The sequence below is a fragment of the Carcharodon carcharias genome, chromosome 12, assembly GCF_017639515.1.
Source record: "Carcharodon carcharias isolate sCarCar2 chromosome 12, sCarCar2.pri, whole genome shotgun sequence".
Classification (NCBI taxonomy): Eukaryota; Metazoa; Chordata; class Chondrichthyes; order Lamniformes; family Lamnidae; genus Carcharodon; species Carcharodon carcharias.
In genome coordinates, this window is record NC_054478.1 from 19195388 (window position 1) to 19220134 (window position 24747).

At 45.6% G+C, this 24747-nt stretch overlaps 1 protein-coding gene across 1 annotated transcript in view; it reads left to right on the forward strand.

Moving 5' to 3' along the window:
• Positions 1 to 15689, forward strand: part of LOC121285084 (indian hedgehog protein-like) — a 58546-nt gene extending 42857 nt beyond the window's left edge. Inside the window, exons 5-6 of the mRNA XM_041201214.1 lie at positions 8908 to 9169; positions 15028 to 15689. Coding sequence (XP_041057148.1) covers positions 8908 to 9169; positions 15028 to 15689 — 924 coding nt within the window. The remainder of the gene's footprint in view (positions 1 to 8907; positions 9170 to 15027) is intronic.
• Positions 15690 to 24747: the final 9058 nt, after the last annotated feature.

A 24747-nucleotide genomic window follows, 5' to 3' on the forward strand; every position in this document is an offset into this window, starting at 1 on the left:
CTTAGGTGACGGTCAAAATGGAAAAGAGAAGGATCAGAAATATGGCGAAAGTAAGAGCTTATAGATCAGGAGGTTACTGTGTTTTAAACTGTTATAGATTGCAAGAGTAAAGGAAGGCCAGGAGAGGTAAAGTGTTCACAATTTGGAGATATTGTTTAAGAAATAGCAAGAATAGGCGAAAATTGATCTCAACACAATTGAGATGTAACGAGAACAACGAACTAGTCGTGTGTTGGTTGTTTGCCACTGATCCAGAAAATTCTGGATTCAAGCCCCATTTCAGGACTTGTGCATACATTGAGACTTGAGCGCAGTACAGAAGGAATGCTGCATTGTTGGGAATGCCATTGATTAGGTTAGATATTAAACCGAGGCCTTATCTACTTGTTCTGGTGCACATAATAGAAGATTTTCAAGGAGTTCTTCCAGTGTCACTCTCTCTTTATATATTTAAAGTTTAAGATGGACAGAAGAGGCAAGGCAGCAGTCATAATGATATTAACAAAACAGAGAGAGACGAGAAATGTTTTGTCAGAATGAGGAAATAAGTTAGAGGCTAGAGAGGTTTTTCTGCTAGAAGAAAGCGATGAATACAATGTTATGCTCTGTGCTGAGTTACACCTCTTTCTCTGGAACCTGCTTCAGCCCTACAGTCCTCCGAGATCTCTGTCTCTTGCACATTCCACATGTTCATCCCTCCATTGAATGCTGTGCCTTCAGCTGCCTAAGCCCTAAGCTCTGGCATTCCTCCTCTTCTCTGCCTCACCACTTCTCTCTCCTCCATTAAGAGCCTCCTTAAAACCTACCTCTTTGACAAAACTTCTGGTCACTGTCCTAACGTGATCTGGTGTTGAATTGTGTTTAACAATGTTCTTCTGAAGCACCTTGGGACATTTTACCACATCGAAGGCTCTATATGAATGCAAGTTGTTGTTGATGATGCAGGGATGGTAGGGAGCAAAGGTTGGATGTTATCCCACAACCAATGAGATTTCTTATACGCTAATTGTTACTCTCCCACATCTCCTTTTGACATCTGTCACTCAGACTGACAGCCATTGGTGCTGAACACCAAAGTGGTCTGGCTTCCTTTGACACTGTCCCCCTCCCTCCCTATATCTTGCACCACCATACCATTCCCAGGTGAGTCAGCCAAATGCAGCCTCCCGCCCATTAGTCACCATGTGGCGTATTGCAGGAAAACCTGTAATACTTGGACGTTGGCTGGCTGAGGTGTGATCATATATTAAATAACAAGGCAGCACATCAACAAAACTGGAGTGAGATGATTCAAGTTTCAGGTGATAGATATGAGGCTATTGATACAAAATATGGTGTCAATAACTCAGTCCATATCAGTCAAAGTTTAATAAAAGCACAATACATCATGGAACTTAATTTTACAATGTTTATTATATCTGTGCTATGTGGAATTTAGGTGATAATGGTTGCAGGTGTTCAAGTGAGCTTGCCAAGTTAAGGAAAGTTTACATGACAGGAGCACAAAGCCAATTCTTGGTTGACGGCAAACACACAAAGTCCATTGTCACTCTTTTAATTCCTTATCCAACTTCATTATCACATTGTCAAGATAAGCACTGTGGAAAATCAAGGGCACTGCTCATTCTATCACATCTGTGGCTGCTTTTGTTTGTGCACATTGGTACATTTTATTAACATATATTATCTATGGAATGGCAGAAAGCCCACCAAGTTTGTACCTTCCATGGAATCTACCTTATCATAGTTTGTACACAACTAGCAAGGTCATTAAACAGGACATCAGAAATAAATACAGAGAATGCTGAAAACACACAGCAGGTCAGACAGCGTCTGTGGAGACAGGAACAAGAGTTAAAAGTTTCAGATCGGCGAAATTTTGTCAGTGCTTGAAAATGTGACAGGCAACAAGTCAGGAGTGTGATGGAGTAATCTCTACTGGTCTGGATGAATGTAGCTCCAACAACACTCAGGGAGCTCAACACCATCCAAGACAAAGCAACAACAACAACAACAACAATTTATATTTATATAATGCCTTTAGTATTAATAAAATGCCCCAAGGTGCTTCATAGGAGCATTATAAAACAAAATATAACACCGAGCCACTTCAGGAGATATTAAGTCAGATGACCAAAAGTTTAGTCAAAAAGTAGATTTTTTTAAGAGGGTCTAAAATGAAGGAAGCAAGATAGAGAGGTGGAGAGATTTAGGGAGGGAATTCCAGAGCTTGGGACTCAGACTAAATGCACAGCCACTAATTGTGAAGCAGTTAAAATTGGGGATGTTCAAGGCCAGAATTAGATGAGTGCAGAGATCTCAGGGAGTTGTGGGGCTCGAGGCGATTGCAGAGAAAGGAACCCAGGAGGCCACAGAGGCATTTGAAAACAAGGATGAGATAAACCTAAGATAAAAGCAAAAAACTGCGGATACTAGAAATCCAAAACAAAAACAAAAATACCTGGAAAAACTCAGCAGGTCTGGCAGTATCTGCAGAGAGGAACACAGTTAATGTTTCGAGTCCCTATGACTCTTCAGCAGAACTGTTGAACTGTTCCTCAGTTCTGTTGAAGAGTCATATGGACTTGAAATGTTAACTGTGTTCCTCTCCGCAGATGCTGCCAGACTTGCTGAGTTTTTCCAGGTACTTTTGTTTTTGTGATGAGATAAACCTGTTTGAATGGCATCCACTACCTTAAATATTCACTCCCTCCACCAGCGGCACAACATGGCAATAACCTGTACCATCTGTAGGATGCACTGCAGCAACTCACCGAGTCTTTTTTGACAGCACCACCCAAACACATGACCTCTACCACCTATAAGGGCAAGGGCGCAAATGCTTGGGAACACCACCACCTGCAAGTTCCCCTCTAAGTCTTAACTTGGAGTATATGACCATAACTTCATCAAGGCTGACTGAAAATTGTGGAACTCACTACCGAACAGAGCCACAGGGACTGCAGTGGTTCAAGAAGGTGGCTCACCTCCACCTTCTCAAGTGCAATTAGGGAATAAATACTGGCCTAGCCAGTGAGAACCCACATCATGTGAGTGCATAAAGGTTTTAAGTGTGTACAGATCATAAGCACTGCTCCTGATTTTTCACAAGTCGGTGCTGGTAATGCTCTACTTTATTTTAAATCTCCCACAACTTCCGCCCTATCACAGATTTTTTTTCCCTTTTGTTATTTCCTCACCTTCTTCCCTCTCTGCCCACTTTCCCTGCCTCTGTACTTGTTTTAAACCTGTATTACACCCCTCACATTCCCTTGTTCCAGTAAGGTCACTGACCCGAAACGTTAACTCCATTTCTCTTCTCACAGATGCTGCCTGACCTGCTGAACATTTCCAGCGTTTTCTATTTTTATTTCAGATTTCTAACACTCACAGTGTCTAAGCTGAATGACAGGAAGGTCACTCTACTCCTCTACCCTTTAGCCCTAACCTGCTGTCCTCCTGAGGTAACTGCTTGACATAAGCCCCTCTATGAAAAGCATTTTTCTATCGCTCCATCTCTGATCTTTCAGGGCATTGAACCTTTCATTAAGGCAAGTGATGGACTCTTTCAAATTGTAAAATGACTTTAGTATCCTTGATATTGTGTCATCTCCACTTGATAAATTGTTGCATCAAATTACATCATGTCCACAGCACAGAAACAGGCCACTCGGCCCCACTATAAGCCTCCTCCCATCCTACTTCATATCACCCGTCAACACTGAGTTTCATTCCTTTCTCTTTCATGTGCTCCCCTTAATGCATCTAGGCTAGTCACCTCAGTCACTCCCTGTGGTAGCAAGTTCCACATTCTCACCACTCTCTGGGTAAATGATGGCCAGAATATCAGTGACAGCGTGAGGGGGCAGGCCTGATATGCCGGTGCCTCAAATGATGCGCGATGATGTCGGGCGTGTGTCCCGATGTCATCGCGCATCATTTAGATATTTTGTTCTGTGGGAACTATCAAAGGCCTATTAAGGCCATTAGAAAATTAATTTAGTTAATTAACAGCACAGCCCATCCAATCTTAAGGTTGGCGGCTGGGGTTTGGGGGGGTGGGGAGGGGGTGGGGGGGCAGGCAAAGAGCCCAGGCGCCTTTGTGTTTTTTCAGGAAACCTCATCCATGGGTCGGATGAGGTTTCCTGAAGGTTTAATCAAATCAATAAATAAATTTTGCTAAATTGACAAACATGCCCCAGCTCAGTGTTTGGAGGCTGAATCCTGAGGAGCGGTGGCTAGGTGAGGGGCTGAGAGTAACAACAGTTGCGGGGAAGGGAAGGGACCTGATGGGAAGAGAGGGAAGCTGTCACATGAGGGAACATGTCTAAGTAATTTTTCTCTTTCTTGATTAATTAATTGCGAGTGGCAATTGGCTCCGTGCCCACCACTGCCTGCTCCCACCTGGCCCATCCGACATAGGTAAGTTTCTGGCCAATGCTTCTCCTGAATTTCTGATTGGATTCATTAGTGACATGGGTTGACTTCAGTGACTTGTCAATCTCCCTGAGGCCAGGCTTGCATTTCAGTTGTCCTTCATGAGGGTGTCCAATGTACAGCACCACCAGTGCAAACACAGCACTCGAATCTTGGCTCAAACGCCGCCAATTGATTCCCTTGGAGCAACTGACTTCAAATACGATCTGGAGGCCAAGTTTCTGCGGCCCCTTTGATCGGCTAATCTGTGAGAACTGGAATTATCAGCACAATCTTTTGTGGAAAATAATGCGAATTAGATTGTCGGTATTGAGGTGGGATGGGTCTAGCTGGCTAAGTGCAGCTCTGAGATCTATAAACACATATTTGCTCTTCAAAATGTAACTGCTCTGGTGACCTATTAGCAATGGTAAACTCGAAGGTATGCAGCCTTATCTGGGAATTGGCACAGCTTGTTCATTACTGCTCAATTAAACAAGCCATTTGGAAGGTGGGTCCAGAGGCAGGCCATGGATGAGTAAGGGAACTCAGGACCCCTTTTCCTGTTAATCGATTAAACCTTTGTTTAATTGCCGCTTTCTAGGCACAATGTGACCTCATCTGGAAATTCCCTTCCCTGGCATAATTCACACTTGCATATGGGCATATCTGCAAAGGTCCCTTCCCTCTGTCCTGCTTCCCTCTCTTCCCATCAGGTCCCTTCCCTTCCCCGCAACTGTCGTTACACTCAGCCCCTCACCTAGCCACCACTCCTCAGGATTCAGCCTCCAAACACTGAGTGATGCCCCTGGATGTCCAGTCTTTGATCAGTTGCAAAGTCCTTAAATGTTAAATTGTCAGGTTAAATATTGGGAAGTATAAGAGAGGCTCACAACTGCAGGATCTGGTGAGATGCATCCAAGGATACTGAGGAAGTGAGAGTAGAAATTGCGGAGGCATTGGCCATAATTTTCCAGTCTTTCTTAGGCTCAGGGATGGTTCTAGAGGACTAGAGAATTGCATATGTTACACATTTGATCAAAAAAGAGTATAAAGGTAAGCCCAGGAACTACAGGCCAGTCAACTTTGGTAGTGGGAAAGCTTATAGAAACATTAATTGGGGACAAAATTAACAGTCACGTGGAAAAATGTGGGTTAAGGAGAGCCAACATGGATTTGTTAAGGGACAATCATATTTAACTAACTTGCTGGAGTTTTTTGAAGAGGTAATAGAGAGTGTTGATGAGGGTAATGCTGTTAATGTGGTGTACATGGATTTTTAAAAGGCGTTTGATACAGTGCCACACAACAGACTTGTGAGCAAAGTTATAGCTAATGGAATAAAAGGGACAGTAGCAACATGGACGCACAATTGGCTGAGTGACAGGAAACAGATAGTAATGGTTAATGGATGTTTTTTGGGCTGGAGGGAGCTTCGTAGTGGAGTTCTCCAGGGGTCAGCGTTGGGACCCTTGCTTTTCCTGATATATATTAATGACCTAGACCTTGGTGTACAGGGCACAATTTCAAAATTTGCGGATGATTCAAAACTTGGAGCTAGGAGGAGGATAGTGTCGAACTTCAAAAGGACATAGACAGGTTGGTGGAATGGGTGGTCTTGTGGCAGATAAAGTTCAATGTGGAGAAATGTGAAGTGATTCATTTTGGTAGGAAGACCATGAAGAGACAAAATTAAATAAAAGATACAATTCTAAAGCGGGTGCAGGAGCAGAGGGACCTGGGTGTATATGCGGATAAGTCATTGACAGTGACAGGACAGGTTGAGAGAGCGGTTAATAAAGCATACAGTATCCTAGGCTTTATTAATAGGGGCATAGAGTACAAGAGCAAGGAGGTTATATTGAACTTATATAAGACACTAGTTCGACCTCAGCTGGAATATTATGTGCAGCTCTGGGCACTCCAATTTAGGAAGGATGTGAAGGCATTGAAGAGAGGGTAGAAAAGATTCACAAGAATGCTTCTGGGGATGAGGAATTTCAGTTATGAAGATAAATTGGAGAAGTTAGGACTGTTTTCCTTGGAGAAGAGAAGGCTGAGAGAAGCGTTGATAGAGGTATTAAAATCATGAGGGGTTTGGACAGAGTAGGTAGGGAGAAACTGTTCCCACTTGTGAAAGGTTTGAGAACCAGAGGGTACAGATTTAAAGTAATTGGTAAACAAAGCAAAAGTGACATGAGGAAAAACTTTTTCAGGAAGTAAGTGGTTAAGGTCTGGACTGCCTGACAGTGTGGTGCAGGCAGGTCCAAATGAAGTATTTGAAAGGGAATTAGACCGTTATCTGAAAAGGAAGAATGTACAGCGTTACAGGGAGAAGGCAGGAGAATGGCACTAGGTGAGTTGCCCATTCAGAGAGCTAGTGCAGACACGACAGGCTGAATGGCCTCTTTCTACACTGTAACAACTCAGTGATTCTGTGACAATTGTTCAATCTGATGGCTGTGGGCTCAAGTCTCGCTCCAGGGATATAAGCACAAAAATTGAGGCGGAATTCTGAGGGAGTGCCGCTACTGTCAGAGGTGCCATCTTTCAGATGGGACATTAAACGGATGCCTTATAAAAGGTCCCATGACACTATTTTGAAGAAGAGCATGGAAGTTCTTTCCATTGTCCTAGCCAATATTTATCTCACTAGCAACAACACTGCTGCTTGTGGGATCTTGCTGTGTGCAAATTGGCTGCCAGGTTTCCCACATTACAACAGTGGCTGCATTTCAAAAGTACTTGATTGGATGTAAAGTGCTTTGGGGCATCTCAAGGTTGTGATACATTTTACAATTTGCTTAAGTCTAACATTAGGGAAACTGAAAATATTGTTTTTGGTCCCACCACAAATTCTGTGTCATTGGTACTCGTTCTATAACCCCCTCCCTGTCCATTATCGCTGGCTGAAGCAGGCAAAAATCCTTGCATCTTATCCTGAACTGAGCTTCCTACTCCCTACAGGCTACGACATATTCCCATCTCCTTAACGTCTCTCATCTGTGACCCTGTCTCAGCTCATCTGCTGCTGAAACCCCCATCCATAACCTCCAGATGCCACTATTCTCATCATCTCCTGGCCAGCCTCTCATCATCCACCGAGTAAACCTCAGCTCATCCAAAACTACATTCTATGTTTCCTGTTGTGCAACCAAGTCTTGTTCACCCATCACCTCCATGCCCACAGGCTCACCCCGCTACACTGGCTCCTGGTGCACCAATGCCCTTCCTATCTCTGCGACATTTTCCATCCCACAAACATCCCAAACACTCTGTTCCTTCGACTTGACCTCTGTGCAACCTCCCCACCATCACCGGATGACCTTTAGCAGTCTAGCACTCCAAGCTGGGATTCCCTGCTTTTAAGAGCCTTTGTGTGTGCACCTGTTTCATGCATGGGCCAAGGATGCCTTTATTGGAACCTTTAGCGATACGATGGACTTTCCACATTTGAGGTTGAATGTACACATGCACGCAACCCGCCATATTGAATGTTTACGCATCCACTTGGTGCCTGTGAAAGATGCCCAATGTCAACAAATTTCTAGGCATGTGTATAATTAAACAAACTAATAACCTTGTGTGTATTATAAAGAATAGCAGCCCCTGTGTATATTGTAGAGAATAGAAGTCTCTGTGTATACTATAATGAATAACAGCCTTTGAGTACCTTATTGAGAATAGCAGCCCTGTGTATATCACAGAGAAAAGCAGCCCATGTGGATACTATGTATGTTATCATGTGTAGCCAAGCCTATCTATATTATAGAGAATAACACCTATGTATATTATAGGGAATTTCAGGCCTTGTGTCTGTGATGATGTCACTGAGATGTGTGCTGTCTGCTTGATGATGTCACTGGTACCTGTGCTCTGTGCCTGATGATGTCACTGAGATGTGTGCTGTCTGCCTGATGATGTCACTGGTACCTGTGCTCCATGCCTGATGACGTCACTGAGATGTGTTATGTCTGCCTGATGATGTCACTGAAATGTGTGCTGTCTGCCTGATGATGTCACTGAAATGTGTGCTGTCTGCCTGATGATGTCACTGAGATGTGTGCTGTCTGCCTGATGATGTCACTAAGATGTGTGCTGTCTGCCTGATGATGTCACTGGTACCTGTGCTCCGTGCCTGATGATGTCACTGAGATGTGTGCTGTCTGCCTGATGATGTCACTGGTACCTGTGCTCCGTGCCTGATGATGTCACTGAGATGTGTGTTGTCTGCCTGATGATGTCACTGGTACCTGTGCTCCGTGCCTGATGACATCACTGAGATGTGTTATGTCTGCCTGATGATGTCGCTGAAATGTGTGCTGTCTGCCTGATGATGTCACTGGTACCTGCGGTTTGTGTCTATGATGAGTTCATTCTCTCCCTAAAACAGTGACAAAGCCCATCGTGAGGAGCCTACCCAGAATGATGGGAGGGAGGAGCAAAATAAATTGGATGGTGGACTAATAACTCTTTCCTTTCTTGTTCCAGCGCTGTAAAGATAAGCTGAATGCTCTGGCTATCTCTGTCATGAACCAGTGGCCAGGAGTGAGGCTGAGAGTGACAGAAGGCTGGGATGAGGATGGCCACCACTCTGTGGAATCTTTACACTACGAGGGCCGAGCTGTGGATATCACCACCTCAGACCGGGATCGCTCGAAGTATGGGATGCTGGCTCGCCTGGCAGTTGAAGCAGGATTTGACTGGGTCTATTACGAGTCCAAAGCTCATATCCACTGTTCAGTCAAATCAGGTAAAAGACTTGACAGTGAATTCAGTATTTATTGCACCAGGCTTTTATATGTCACAGCTGATAATTGCACTCGAAAAGAGTTAGAGACCCTCAAACCTGCCTGATATCTGCCCTCTCGTCTCTCTGACTCCAAGTGCACTCAAATACATTGCCCAAAGACACCTAAACACTTCATTCCTTGTAACCCCTAACTAAGGCAGGTGAGGGATAGGATACATTTCCGCTGGTTCAGTATCAACAGAAGTTTCTTCTGAATGATCCCGGGGCTATAAAAGTGTTAAATTATGAGGCTATGTTACATAGACTGGGCTTATATTCCCACTGAGTAAAGAATGTTCAGGGCTGGTCTGATCTGAGATGTTTATGAGGATTAAAGGATTTGATGGGCTGGATAGAGGTGGAGAGAGCTTCCACTGTTGGAGGGGTGCAGAATTAGGGGAAATAATCTTAAAAGTTAGAGCTGGGCAGTTCAGGGATGATGTCAGGAAGCATTTCTTCACGCAAAGGGGAGTGGAAATCTGGCACGCTCTCCCTCCCTGCTCCCAAAAAAGCTGTTGAGACTGTGGAGCAGGTTGGGGGAGGGGTGCAGTTGGTGGGGTAGGGGTGGTTTCAACTGAAAATTTTAAAACTAAAATTGATAGATTTTTATTAGGCAAGGATATTAAGGATTATGGAACCAAAACGGGCAAATGGAGTTGTTGTAGATCAACTGTGACCTAATTGAATGGTGGATGAGGCTCGAGGGGCTGAATGGCCTACTCCTGTTTTCCAAATCTCTCACGATCACAGGTCGGGTTGATATTTGGCCACAGCCAACATCCCAGCTGAATCCAATCCTTTCATTCCAACCACACCACACCCCCCACCAGCCCCACCCACTTCCAAGGACCAAAGACATGAACATTCCAGCAGGAACTTCAGGTGTCAAATTGGGATGGAATGGCCAAGCCGATATTTCCTTTCCCTTGAATGTCAGCTGTGGCTCAGTTGGTAGAACTCACTTGTGAGTGTCAAAGTTCTAGGTTTAAGTCCCACTATAGGGCTTCAGCACAAAAATGAAGGTTGACACTCCAGTGCAGCCCTGAAGGTGTACTATACTGCTGTCATCTTTCAGCTGAGGTGTTAAAATAAGGCCACATCTGCCTGCTCGGATGGATGTAAAAGATCATGGCATTATTTTAAAGACGAGGAGGGGAATTCTCCCCGGTGTCCTGGCCAATGTTTATCCCTCAACCAACATCACAAGAACAGGTTATCTGGTTATTATCACATTGCTGTTTGAGGGAACTCGCTGTGTGCAAATTGGCTGCTGTGGTTCCTACATTATAACAGTGGCTACACTTCAAAAGTGCTTCATTGTCTGTAAAGCACTTTGAGATGCCTGATGGTTGTCAAAAGCACTATATAAATGAAAGTATTTCTTTTATTTCCCTAGCCCAGTGCCACTGGTGCCATTGATAGTATTTCCAACACACGCTCCTCCATCCTAGCCAATCTCTGTAGTCCTCCAGGTTACTTTATTACCTCTTCTTCCAACTATCTCCTTAACTAAAGATGTTGGGCGTGATTCAGTTGGTGGCACTCTTGCCTCTTGAGTCAGAAGGTTGTAGATTCACAGTCCCTCTCGAGAGCCATGAGTGCAGAATTCAGCCTGACACTCCTTGTGCATTACTGAGGGACTGCTGCACCGTTGGAGGTGTCATCTATCAGATGAAATGTTAAACTGAGAACCTGTTTGCCCTCTCAGCTGGGCTTAAATGATCCCATGGTACTATTGGAAGAAGAAAAACAGGGGAATTAGTGCCTGCGTCCTGGGGCAATACTTACCCCGCAACCATTTAGAAAAAACAGATTATCCGCTCATTCTCATAATGCATGTTGTGGGGTCTTGCTGTGCGAAAATTGGCTGCTGTTCTTTATGCGTTAAAACAGTGACTACACTTCAAATAAGTACTTCATTAATTATAAAGCACTTTGGGATGCCCTAAGATTGTTAAAGACACTATGTAGTTGCAAATTCTTTCTTTCTAACTTGGGAGAACAATTCCGGCCTGTCAGCCACGATCACATGAGTGAAAGCAGGCCAAGGGACTCCTACTTCTTATATCCCTTCTTCTCCTGTGTTCTTTACTGGACATGAATAGGGTATAGGTAGGTGTGAGATGGATTTAGATAAGTGTGGGGGGATATAGATAAGTGTGGGGGGATATAGATAAGTGTGGGGGGATATAGATAAGTGTGAGGGGGTATAGATAAGTGTGAGGGGGATATAGGTAGTGTGAGATGGATATAGATAAGTGGTAGGGGAATATAGATAAATGTGAGGTGACTGGTTACGTTAAACCTGCATGAAGTCTTGATTAAGTGACTTTCCATATTATAAGAAACGTATAGAGGCACTGGATAAGATGAAAAAAGGATAAACTAGATAAATATATGAGGGAGAAAGGAATAGGAGAATCTGTTGATGGGATTGGATGAAGTAGGATATGAGAAAGCTCATGTGGAGCATTTTGGTTAAATGGGCTTTTTCTGTGCTGGACGTTGTACATGAAGCATTTCGCTCAGTACCATGCCTCAGATAAGCAACTCTGTTGGGTTGACAAGCAATCTCAATCCATTGTGGCATCCTTACTTTGGATCCAAATCACCAAAGGCTCATGTACAATTTCAGCTTTCGCTCTTACCCTGGTTCCTGGCCAGGTTAATTAAATACGTTTGTTCTGGTAGACCCGGCCTTGTCACAGAGGGAATCCTTAGCAAATGCTGTGGCCAAGCCAGGCTGAAGCACCTTGCAGAACAGCTGGGTGTCTGGGAGAGGGGATGGGAGGGTAAGCCACTCAATGCTTCTCTCCATAGAGTGGGCCTCGAGGAACTAAAGCTAGGCTGAATGAAGGGATCTGGAGGCAATCTGAGCCTTGATATATGAATTAAAAATGGCAGTGCAGAAAAATTGTGTTTATTGATTTAAGGAGCCTGCTTTTAGTTCCAGATATAAACTTAAAGCAATTGATCTTTAACTGGAACACATTTTTACTGAGTCATTGTCAGCCAATACTACAGAGGAGCTGCTGTTCTCTATAATATACATGGGGATTGATATTCCCTATAATATACACAGGGGCTGCTATTCCCGATGGTATACACAGGGGCTGGAGCTCCCTATAGTATAAAAAGGCGTTGCTCTCCCTATCATATAAACAGGGGCTGCTACACTTTTTACGATATGCAGGGTCTGCTTTTTCAATAAGATACACAGGAGGCAGAGTTTTATGTTCCGCTGGCAGGGCACTTGCCTGACCCGACTGGGCGTAAGATAGCGTGCGATTATGTTGGGCAAGCATCCCAGCGTTATCGCGCACCTGAACGATATTTTGGTCGGCAGCCGCGCGTGAAAGTTGACAGCGCGCCCGCTGACAATTAAGAGACCTATCAGAGCCACTAACGTATTAATTAAGAGGGATTTTTCACTGCCCGTCCAACGTAGGGGTTAGCGGGCGGGTGAATCGGCCAGGCGGCCTTTGCATTGTTGAGGAAACATCCTCCACGGTTTCCGATGGTAATTTTTAAAAAAAAATATATTTTGACACAATTTTTACAATCTATATGTTCATGGGAGGGAGTCAGAGGCACGGACGTTTTTTTTTCAGAATTTCCAAATCTTCGTTTATTTATCTTAAAATTTTTCAGCTCCCCCGGGGCCGCTCTCTGCCTTCAGGAAGCTTCCATTGCGCGGCTCCCGCGCGCCTGCCCTGACTTCAGCGCTCGCCCTCCTCCTTCCAACCCTCCCCCACAGCCCGGCAGCGCTGAGCCTTTCAGCACATGTTTTGCGCTGGCTGGCCGTTAATCGGGCAGGCGGCATGAAATCGCGGTCAACGGGTGGAGGACCATTTCCCAGCTGCTCCTGGGCCAGTCCACCTTGCCCACCGTGACCCAAAAATCCTGCCCGGGATCTGCTTCTTTATTGTATACAGGGGGCTGGTACTCCCTATAACATACATAGGTCTATTATTCCCTATTGCATACACAGGGTCTACTATTCTCTATAATATATACTGTGGTTTCTATTCTCTACACTATGGGAGCATCATATTAATGTTGCAACAGCCTGGGCTGGTTAATTGCTGGAGGCTGATGCAGATCTGCTTCCTTCTGTGGAGAGTGTGCTGGGACTGTGGTTGGGAGCGGCTGTGGTATCGCCTCGCATGTGTCTGTCGTCATGGTTTCACTGTTTGCTCTTAACTTGAACAAACAGAATATCTGGGAATTATTCACTGAGCAAACTTTTATTTGGTTATATTCCTTTCTAAGGTAATAAATAAAGTAATCGAGAAATGGAGAGAGACCGAGGTGGACAGAAAGGAACCGAGAAACAGAAAGAGAGAGAAAGAGAGAGGGAGAGAGAAATAGTGAGGGAAAGAGAGACGGAGATGGTGAGGGGAAGAGGGAGGGAAAGGGGAACAGTGCGGTAAATAGAGAGGAGAGAAAAAGACATTGAGGGAAAGAGAGAGGAGAGAGAAGGTGAGGGAAGAGAGAGGAGAGAGACAGTGAGAGAAAGAAAGAGGCAGACAAGGAGAGAGAGAGAAATGCAGACACAGATAATGAGGGAGCGAAAGGAAAAGAGAGATTGCAAACAAAAGGTGAGAGATAGAGAAGGAAATTGAGAGGGAGAGAGATAAACAGGGTGAGATGAGAGATACAAGAGAGAGATACAAGGATAATGAGAGAAAGGTACAAGATGCAATGGTAAGATAGTGATTGACCGAGGTGCTGAAAGAAAGGGAGAGACAGGGAGGGAGACAGGAAGTGTTTTTCCCTAACGAACTGTTGTCTCTATCTTTGATGGACTATCTCTCACAAACTCTTCCATTGTCTATAGTTGGTCTCTTTCATTCTCTTCCATCTTACACAAATCTTTGAAGGTGCAAGGCAAGTTGAGAAGACTGTTAAAGAGGCACACAGGATCCTGGGCTTTAGAGAGGCGCCGAGTACACAAACTAAATCTTTGTCAATCAATGGGTCAGCCTCAGCTGGAGTAATGTATCCAATCCTGGGCATTACACTTTGGGAAAGATGTTAAGGCTTGAAAAGGGCGCAGGGAAGATTTACTAGAATGGACCCAGGGATGAGGAACTTCAAATATGTGGAGAGATTAGAGAAACTGGCCTTGTTCTTCTTAGAGCAGAGAAGGTTAAGGGGAAATTTACTGGAGGTGTCCAAAATCATGAAGGGTTTTGATAGAATAAATATGGGAAAAAAGGATTGGTAACCAGGGGACATGGCCTTAAAATAATTGGCAAAGGAATCAGGAGAAGATGTGAATAACTTTTCTTACGCAGGGAGTTGTAATCTGGAATGTGTTGCCACAAAAGGCGGTGGAAGCAGATTCAATAGGGGATTGGATATGTATTTGAAAAATGGAACATTTGCAGGGTGATGGGTAAAGGGCAGGGGAGTGGTATCAATTGGATTGTTTATTCCAAGACCCCAGCAGAGGTACAATGGATCGAATGGCCTCCTTCTGTAGTGTACGATTCCACAATGTCTTTTGTGTATTTTTTCCCTTCTCTGTTTCTCTCTTTGTCTTTTTGCTTCTCCTGCAGTTTGTTTCTGAGTACTCACTGTCTCTCACTTTACTTTTCCCTGCTTCTGTATCTTCCCTCCTCCTATCTCTTATGTAGTCTTCCTGTCTCTCCTCTTGCATTTCTCTATCTCTTGACTTTCTCAAATTGAGGCAGAAATTTTTTTTCTCTCTGTAAGTGGCTCAGTGCGTCCCATCTTCTCTCTCAGCTGCACAATTAAAACTGAGGAATGACTCAGATCTTTCTGCTAACGGGTTTTGGCATGTACTTTTCCAGATCATTCCATGGCGGCAAAGACTGGAGGTTGTTTCTCAGGAAACGCCAGTGTGCTGATGGAGGACGGGAGGAGGAAGAGGGTGTCTGACCTCCAGCCTGGAGACCGGGTACAGACTGTGGACCACGGCGGTGACATTATTTTCAGCACCTTCATGACCTTTCTGGATTGGGACCCCAGGGCGGTGAAGGTATTCCACCTGCTCGAGACCCAGAATCCTCCTCGGAGACTCCTTCTGACCGCCGCCCACTTGGTGTTCGTGGCCGATAACTTCACGTCGGACTTGGGGAAATTCAGACCAACCTTTGCCAGCGACGTGAGGGTCGGGCAGTACGTGTATGCGGTGAACAGTTCAGGCCGGCAGCCTGCGCAGGTGACTGGAATCTCATTGCAGACAGTTGTGGGTGCCTATGCCCCCTTGACCCAGCATGGCACACTGGTCGTGAATGGTGTGCTGGCCTCCTGCTTCGCAGCAATCGACGGGCACGGATTGGCACAGCTGGCCTTTGCCCCATTGCGCCTCTGCTACCAACTGACCTCAATCTTCGGTGGGTGCCCGTCCCGTCAGGAGGGCCTGCACTGGTACTCCCAGTTCCTGTACCGACTGGGCAGGCTCCTCCTCAGCGCCGAGTATTTTCACCCATGGGGCATGGCACAGGGCTGAGGCGGGCAGGGGCTGAGTCTTTCCTGGGAGCGACTCGGGCATGTATGGAGGTCCAGGCTTGTCCCCGCCCCCTCCCCTCCCCTCCCCACCCCCCTCCACCACCCCCCCCCCCACTCCCCACCCCGGGTGCATTGGGGTGAGACTAGGCGAATCACGCGAGTGCGAGGCTGGGCGTCCTCTGCTTCTACAGGCCCAAAGACTCAAATCAGCAAAGGACGAGCAAAGAGGATCTGAGATGTCCCTCCTCTGCGGAGTCAAACGTAGAGCTTGTTGATCACCAGTTAAAACAGAAGGACATGCATAAACAGGGACAAAAGCAGAAACCCCAATCTTGCTTGTCTCACCTCTGACTAAGTTACACTGGATCCTCCTTTGCATTGTGACCAGAGGAATCGAAACTTAAATGTCATCTTCAAGTGACACGGCGTTAGAAATAGTGGGAGATAATTGGACAAAGATGTGCTGGCGTAATCTCAGACTCCATTTTAAACTCATGCATTCTGCCCTTATATCTATATATTATATGTATTTTTCGTATTTCTGTTACAAATCGCTATGTCCCCATTTAGAATGAGAACTGCCTATGTAAACATGTCACACTGCAATTATATCCCCTGGCCAGTGGTGGTGCTGCAGGCAGTTTTGCTTAATTTGTGTGGACCTAGAAATTTATAATGGGATAAAGTGTGCGCAGATGTAAGATTATTAATATAATAGATGTATGTATATCAGAAAATAACTGTGTCGCAGAGAGAAGGCTCTAACAGGGTTATCAAATCCAATTGAATTGGGGTTCGTTGCTTGAGTCCTCATGTTTACTTTGCTGCTGAATCAAATTCATTAAAATCTTCCAAATCAGTGTCTCCACATCATCAAACATTGAACTAAATGTGGAGGACACAAACAAAAATAAACCAGATTCTTGGTGCCTGGATTACAACTTCCTATACACTCTGGACTAAAGCTTCACTAGGGTTGCCAACTCTGGTTGGATGTACTCCTGGAGGTTTCATCACTTGGATTTCCTGCTTCCAACAGGCCCTTCCCCAACCCAATCCTTTCACAATTAATAAACCAAACTGTTCAGATGAAAATTAAAATAAATACAAATTGCTTTTTAGTGCCACCATCAATTTCGCTTGGGTTTCTTCTTCATGGCAGTGCCCAGGAGATCAGTCTTCGATTCCGTGAGACTCCAGGGGAATCTTGGAATGTTGGCAATCCCTACTAAAGGTTGACAACAGAAATTTACAAAGGGAAGTTTCAAGTAAGAGAAAATGGCCCAACATTCAGTTCAGCTTGTTCCCTGCATAGCCCATGCCTGATTATCGGAATTATCAATCTGCCTTCCCTAACCAATGCATCTATAATTTCTTCCTAGTTCCCCTGTGAATCAAACATGTATATTGAGGTCCTCACATCCTTTCTAAATGACCATTGACGCAGTTCCATTTTGAACAGCAATTGACCCTAGCAATTGAGCTACCTCTTGGTGGTCTGTTCCATCTCATGTCAGTGGTGGGGAGTAAACCTTCTCCTCCCAATTCTCCCTCCAGCCTTCTGAATTGGAAAAAGCCAGACAGGAACAGGAAGAGTTTTGGTCCTTTTGGAGTTTGACGCTTCAGTTGGGCTTTTAGCTCCAGCTGAGCTTGCGGAAGGTTGGCCGAAACAAGAAGCAGATTTTACAACCATCCTGGCCCCACGATGGAACTCTCTCCCTAAACCCCTCTCACCTTTCCACCCCTCTCACCTTACCACCCCTCTCACCTTACGACCTCTCTCTGCCCTCAGAAGCCTTCTTGAAACTCAGCAACCAAATCGACCAACAGCCCCCTCCAACTCCACACTCCCAAACTCCCAATCGTGCATGTTGCTTGTCAGTAAATCCTTTAGGTCTCAGAACGTTGACCACTTTCCTTCCATTAATTGAGACATCAGGAGTATATGATGAGGCCTTATTTAAATGAAAGGTTTCACTTCCTTAAGGGTTTTGCCAGCCATTCTCTGGAAATATCAGGCATGCTGGGAAGTCCAGGGCCTTGTGGGAACTTCAACCACTTTGACCAGGGTGACTTCATTCCTCCAAAAAAAAAACACCGTATAAGAGCAAATGTTGTTTTTATTTTAAATAGATGTTCCTCCCAATGAGAATGTTCAGGGTCTGGCCCCCTGACATCTCCAATTCCGATTCGATACTGATCTGTGCCAGATTCCATTGCACATTTCCATTCATGGGGTAGAACCATTTTGTTCACCGATTCCCTTTACATGACAGAGTGACCTTCTAAGTGAAAACAGAAAATGCTGGAAATACTCAGCAGGCCAGGCAGCATCTATGGAGAGAAAAACAGAGTTAATGTCTCAGCTAAATGACCCTTCAGAATTCTGATGGAAGGGCCACTGACCTGAAGCATTAACTCTGTTTCTCTCTCCACCAGATCCGCTGAGCTTTTCCAGCACTTTCTGTCTTTATTTCAGATTTCCAGGAGCCACAGTATTTTGCTTTTGACCTTCCAAGTATGTTGCCAGCTGTATTCAGTGAGCTATTTATTTGCCCTAGTAATTAAGTGCTGTTCCACTTATTCCACATACATACATCAGGCTGTGCAACAATCTCAATCGCTTATAAATGGTCAGTCAAGTCAGAACGTGTCTCCCTGGGTCTGGTGCATTACAATGATTCCGGCACTGTACAGAATTCTTAAAGAAATGTTTTGCAACCTAAATTGTCATTAAGGAAGATACCTGTACCCTTCGCTCAGTGATAGCTCTCTCAGTCTGAAGTTGTAAATTCAATCCCCACTCCATGACATTGTCTCGGCTAACACTTCAGTGCCCTACTTGAGGGAGTGCTGCACTGTCAGAGGTGCTGTCTTTTGACCAAAGTGTTAAGCCGAAGCCCATGCAGGTTGCCTATTTGGGTAAATGTATAAGTTCTTATTGACGCTGTTGAAATAAAAATGAACAGAGAGTCCCAGTGTGCTGCTCAAAAATTTGTCCCTCAGCTGACATCACCAAATTTGTTATCAGTTGAACTTGCTGTTTGTATATTGTCTGCTGTCTCTGCTTCTGTAACAATGGTGACAGTACTTCAAACTTAAAGCATTGGTCCCTCATTTTCAAAATCATGAGGGGGCTGGATAGAGTAGATTCCCGCTCTTCAAGGGATCGAGAACGAGAGGGCACGGATTTAAAGTGATTTGCAAAAGAAGCAAATGTGATGTGAGAAAAAACTTTTTCACACAACGAGTGGTTCGGGTCTGGAATGCACGGCCTGGAAGTTGTGGTGGAGGCAGGTCCAATCGAGGCATTCAAGGGGGCATTGGATGATTATTTGAACAGAAACAATGTGCAAGGGTACGGGAGGGAAAACAGGAGAATGGCACTAAGTCATGATGCTTATTTGGAGAGCCTGTGCAGACATGGTGGCCCAAATGGTCTCTTTCTGCACCATAACAATGCTGTGATTCAATGCCCTGGAGCGGCCTGAAAGCAGCTACATAAATTCAGATTGTTTCTATTTCAGCACCTGTGAGACATCTCCTGTTGCAGGGATCACAATCTCCGAATAAAGGGGTTGGTTGGGACCGAGATGAGGAGAAATGCCTTCACTCAAATGGTTGTTAATCTTTGAAATCCTCTACTCCAGAGAACTGCCGATGCTAAGTTGAGTATATTCAAGACAGAGGTTGAGATATTTTTGTGCACTAAGGGTATTAAGGGATATAGAGCTGGCAGGTGGAGTTAAGGTAGAAGATCAAGCGTGATCTTATTGGATGACAGAGCAGGCTCGAGGGGCTGTTCTATTTCTTATGTTCTTATTAAGCTTCAGGATAAACTTGCTATTTTGTATTGGATTTCTCCTTCTGTGATGGGGGGAAGCAGTGAATTGTGAGTAGATTTATGATGTCACAGGAGAGAAAGCTGCCCCAAACATGGCTGTCTCCAAATAGCAGAAGACAGGACAATGGGAGGTAAAGAGTAGACATCAGAAAGGGGACAGGTCTCCCTTTGTGATACTGAGAGTGTAGGGGAAAATCAGTGGAAGGTATGTCACTGTACAGTTCTTTACAGTGTGGAAGGCAATACAAAATGGGAATTTCACCATTTTGTTTTCTTGCTAATCGTTGACCATACAAGACATTTCTCCCACTCCCCTCTCCCTGTCCCCTGCTAGTGCCATTCTGAGCCAACTATGGGAAGTAGAACTTTGATGGCATTCAAAGGAGATACATTTCCCCATCTCTTTTTATTGGGCAAGACTGACACATGGGACTGAGTGTGGGGCTGGACATGGGACTGAGTACATGGCTATACATGGGATTGAGCATGTGCCTGAACATGGGGCTGAATGTGAGACTGAACACAAGACTGAACGCGGGATTGAACGCGTGATTAAATGCAGGACTAAGCATGTGACTAAACACATTGTAAATGCAGGACTGATCATGTGACTGAACACAGGATTGAACACAGGACTGAATGCGTGACTGAATGCACGTCTAAACATGTGACTAAACGTGGGACCGATCATGTGACTGCGTGCAGGATTGAACACAGGACTAAACATGTGACTGAATGCGTGACTGACACAGGACATAGCAGTGCTTGCCTCAGGCACCTTATAGAAATTAAATCTATATAATGAGTCTCTATTTACAGATCTATCCTTCTCCATGCTAAAGCTGATCTATTCCTCCCCAAAGACTTATTGATTTTATTTGACATTTGAAAGAATATATATTTCCCTCAATTGCAATAGTTGAATTTAGTGTGTGAATTTAGTGTGTGAATTTACACACCAGCCCTTGTGTGTTACTCATAAGATTTATTTTTGTACCTGTGAATTGTAATATAGAATTGTAAAAGTTGGCTGTCGATATGAATTTTATTATATTATATATAGAACTACTATCAGTCTGTAAAGTTTTAATTTAAAAGATTTTCAAGAACAAAGATATTTTTATCCTGCAATGTTATTCTGGAATATCCTGTGACATCTTAATCTTCCCAATGTACTTTGTTTCTTCTATTTAATGAATTAAAACTAATAACTAATCGGTGATGAGACCATTCTTGTGCTCTTGAGTTTAAAATGTTTACAAAAGGAAGAGGTGGATGATATGGGGATAATAGTAAGGGGAGGGTTATCCAATCCAGCATGCTGTAGTGTTCTCATTGCAGTACCCAACCAGCCCTTGAGTAACTCCAGGATTGCTGCTTCTACTATCCTACGTGCCACACCATTTCAGGTACTGATCGATCTTTGTGAAGGTAACCTTCCCAATACCAATCCTTACATAGAGTCTTCAGCACAGGAACAAGCCAATTGGCTATGTCGCATTCAATGGTTCATTGTCCTGTGTTTGATTATGAGTGTCTGATGACTGATCTATGCTCATCGTAATTGATTAGTTAAGCCTGGCGTGATGACTCAGAGAAAATAGAACAAAGCTATAGAAACAGCTGGAAGCCAGAGCTAGAAGCATGGAGCAGATATTTGAAAGCATTGTGAATAAAACCTATTACACACAGCAAAACTAGTGTCATCTCTGCACAGACCTGAGATATAAACTATACAACAAGCCTGGTTGGCCCATGTGACATTTGGGCTCTGTGTGAGCCCTCACTGACCCTATTTCATGCCACCCCATCTGTATATCCTGCTATTCCATTCTCCCTCATGTACTCATCTAGCCCTGTTAAATGCATCTGCACCATTCGCCTCAACTACTCCCTGTGGTAGTGAGTTCCACATTCTAACTATTCTCTGGATAAAAGAGTTACTTTGAATACCACATCTGAAAGGTATTGCACTCAGGAGAAGGTGGGGTTGAAAGAATGGGTCCTGAGCACAATTCTGTGGCAGGCAGGCACGGACTGGAGCTTCGAGACCAAGATGCGATGCCAACCAAGGTCAAACAGCCCATCCACGTTTAGTATTTGGGCTCACGCACGTTGAATGCTTGATGAAGCAAGATCCCTGGTAAGAGACACCACCCCTGGGGAATGGCAATGAAGCACTCAGTGGGGATGGGGGGGACGGTGGTGGGGGGGGGTGGGGGGGGGCGATGGGTGGGTGCAGAAGGAAGAGAGGGGGTGGGGGGGTGTCGGGGGACAGGCTGATACGATAAATTTGCCAGAAAACTATAGAAACTTTTTCCTTCTGCCGCCCACTCCAGGGATTCTTTAAGTTACGAGGCAGTGAGATGTGAAAAGCTTTTTTGCAGGTCCCAACCTGCAGAATCGAGACACTGAACACGTACTAGGCACAAATTAGGGGCTTGCTTGATGAGCAAGTCTGATGACTGCACTTCTCCGTTCCCTCTCCTCTTCCCTCATCCCTCACCTCCCCCAATTCCTCCACTCCAGCTCCCTCGCACGGCCCCCTCCCCTCCCTGTTTTCCACCCACCCCACCCCCTGCGACTCTCAATTCTCCGAAACGGAGAGATTCACCCTGCTATGTGGTGGCTCCTTGATGCCCTGTCCTTGAAAGTTGCCAACTCTGGCTGGGAATAATCCTGGAGGTGTCATCACAGGACCTCCTCCCTCCAAATCCCTCTGACTACCGCCTCCACACCTAGTCATTATCCAACATGTCCATTCTCCCAGTCCAGTCTCCCCACAGTCAGGTAGACAGCGAATGGGCTCTTCAGTAGCCTGATTGCAAAATATCAAAACATCCACAATTTTTATGACCCGTTGAACAAAAGAGTTGAAAGAAAATGGGCGGAATGGTCCTTGAGTTGCACTGAGTGCAGTAGCGGGCGGGAAAAGAAAACATTTTACCTGCCGGCCGCATTGGTGGTTTCTCCAAGCCGTATCGTCCCAATCCCGCCTCATTAATCACGCATTCCCGGGAAACACGCTGGTTCAATGGCGGGTGGGCTCTTGTTTACCCATCAGCCATCACCTCACGCCGGACGCCATGTTTAAAGTGAGGTCACACACCCACACCTCTCAGTGCGTCCAGCCCAGCTCTGCTGCACAGGAGACATGGCCCTGAAATGCAAGAAGTTCCCCCGATTCAGTGACGCATCCCTGGAACACCGAGGAGGCCTGCTGTGATGTCCTCTACCCCCACTCTGTGCTGCAGGAGATCTAGCAATCTCACCACTCCCGCTTGGTAGGCGATGGCAGTGGTGGTCAGTGCCAATGATGCACAGGAGAGATTGGCCATCCAATGCAGATAGAGGGTGAATGATCCCATCGGTGCTGCCAGGGTAAGGCAACCATCTCATCACTCTAAACTCACACACTCACACACCCATCACACGTTCACTGGCATCTCACTCACTGCCAGCTCAAGGGGCATCACCACTCACTCTCTCACACACACACACCCTCACATCTCCATCTGGCCTCATCTCCTCTGGAGGCTGCCTCCTCGGCCCTCACCATCTTGAGGCCACTTGCACAGATCAACATGTGCCCCCCACACACACACCCTGGGATACCCCTCCTTCCCCAGTACAACCCTCGCCCTGCAGCCGTTGAAAAGTCAACCCCCCCCCACTTCATGGCTGGTCTGATAGGTAGAGACCTGACCGTGAGCCCCCTCTAACAGTGATGTGGAGCTGCCTGTGAATCCTGGCGCTGATGCCCACGAGTGCTGCTCGAAGCAAGGTCGGCAAACAGACCTCGAGGTCCCGAGTGAAGTGCAGCTCTCCAGGTGCAAGCCGCTTATGTTGTGAAACAAGTCGGCTTGTGCCCAGACGGTCCAGTGTTGGGGGGAGGTGGGGGGGGGTGGCGGTGGGGGGGGTGGTGGGGTGTGTGTGTGTGTGTGTGTGTGTGATTCCGGCGAGCTGGGCTTACAACGATATGCGGATGTATAACAACGAAGTTCCTGACGTGTGGCTGTGGGGAATCGTGGCCTGACATTGACGGGCAGAGCGGACGATTACAAACTGGGTTCACAACGTCGTGAAGCCGATTTTTGGCCTTCCCACCATATTGTCTGCTCTTGCCGCCAAGCACGCCCGCTGCCAAAGGGCACGGAAAATTCCACCCAGTGATTTTCTTTCCTCTCCGGGAGCAGCGTCCAGGAGATTAATCTTCGCTTTCCGGAAACTCCAGGCCAGTCCTGGAGAGTTGGGAACTCACCATTTCCCTGTACGGCTGCCAACTCTGGTTAGCCATACTCCTGGACCCATTCCTGAACCCATTTGGTTCATGACCTCTCACCCCCAACTTCCCCACGTAGTCAAACAGCCCCATCATCTAACATTTTTAGAACTAATATGTAAAAGTGTGCAAAGAGAATGGAATTTTTAAAAAAAAAAGTTTTGTTTTTAATGGCCCTATGATTTTTCTCCTTGAGTTTTATCCCCAACAGCATTAACCTTCAAACCTTGGAGACTCCAGGGCAATCCTAGGGGAGTTGGCAACCCCAACTTCCCCTCCACTTGCGACAAGCTCGGGAGTCGGTAGTAAATCCTTTGTCTCCTCTCCCTCCACCGTAGGCTCTTGCACTGGTTCCGAGCCAGAGCACAGGTTGCAGAAAGGGAAGAATTTAATGCCCTGATATCTATGCAGGGCTGATGGCAACTGATAAACGTCGGTTAAGTCTTTTGGCTGATGACGATGATGACCTTCCAGGCTAGATCTGAAACCAGGAAAGTGTGCCACCAGCCCCCGCTCCTCCGATGTCCCTGAAATTAAACACGCAGAGCACATTTTCACCTAATTGAGCTTCCAGTTATCATCAACATCCAACAGAGCCTGTCTGTATTTACACAGCATCTAGACTATACACAGACAATAAATTTATCCCAACAAGATTAAATTCCTGCTATTCTGAGCCGATGAAGCTCCTTAATGTTTGCCTTCATCCCCAAGCCGATAGACCTGAACCTCCCAGAACCCCTCGATACAACTGCTGCCTCAACAGTAAGTGGGAGAAACCAGCCCCTTGAGGGCCACAAAGGGACAGTGATGAGTGAAAGAGTGGGAAAAGCTGAGTCAGATGAAATTCAAAATCGTGAAGAGTCATTGAGGGCTCAGTTAGATAAAATGATGTGATTGTGGAGGAGCAGAGAGAGATTTTGGGGTCCACAT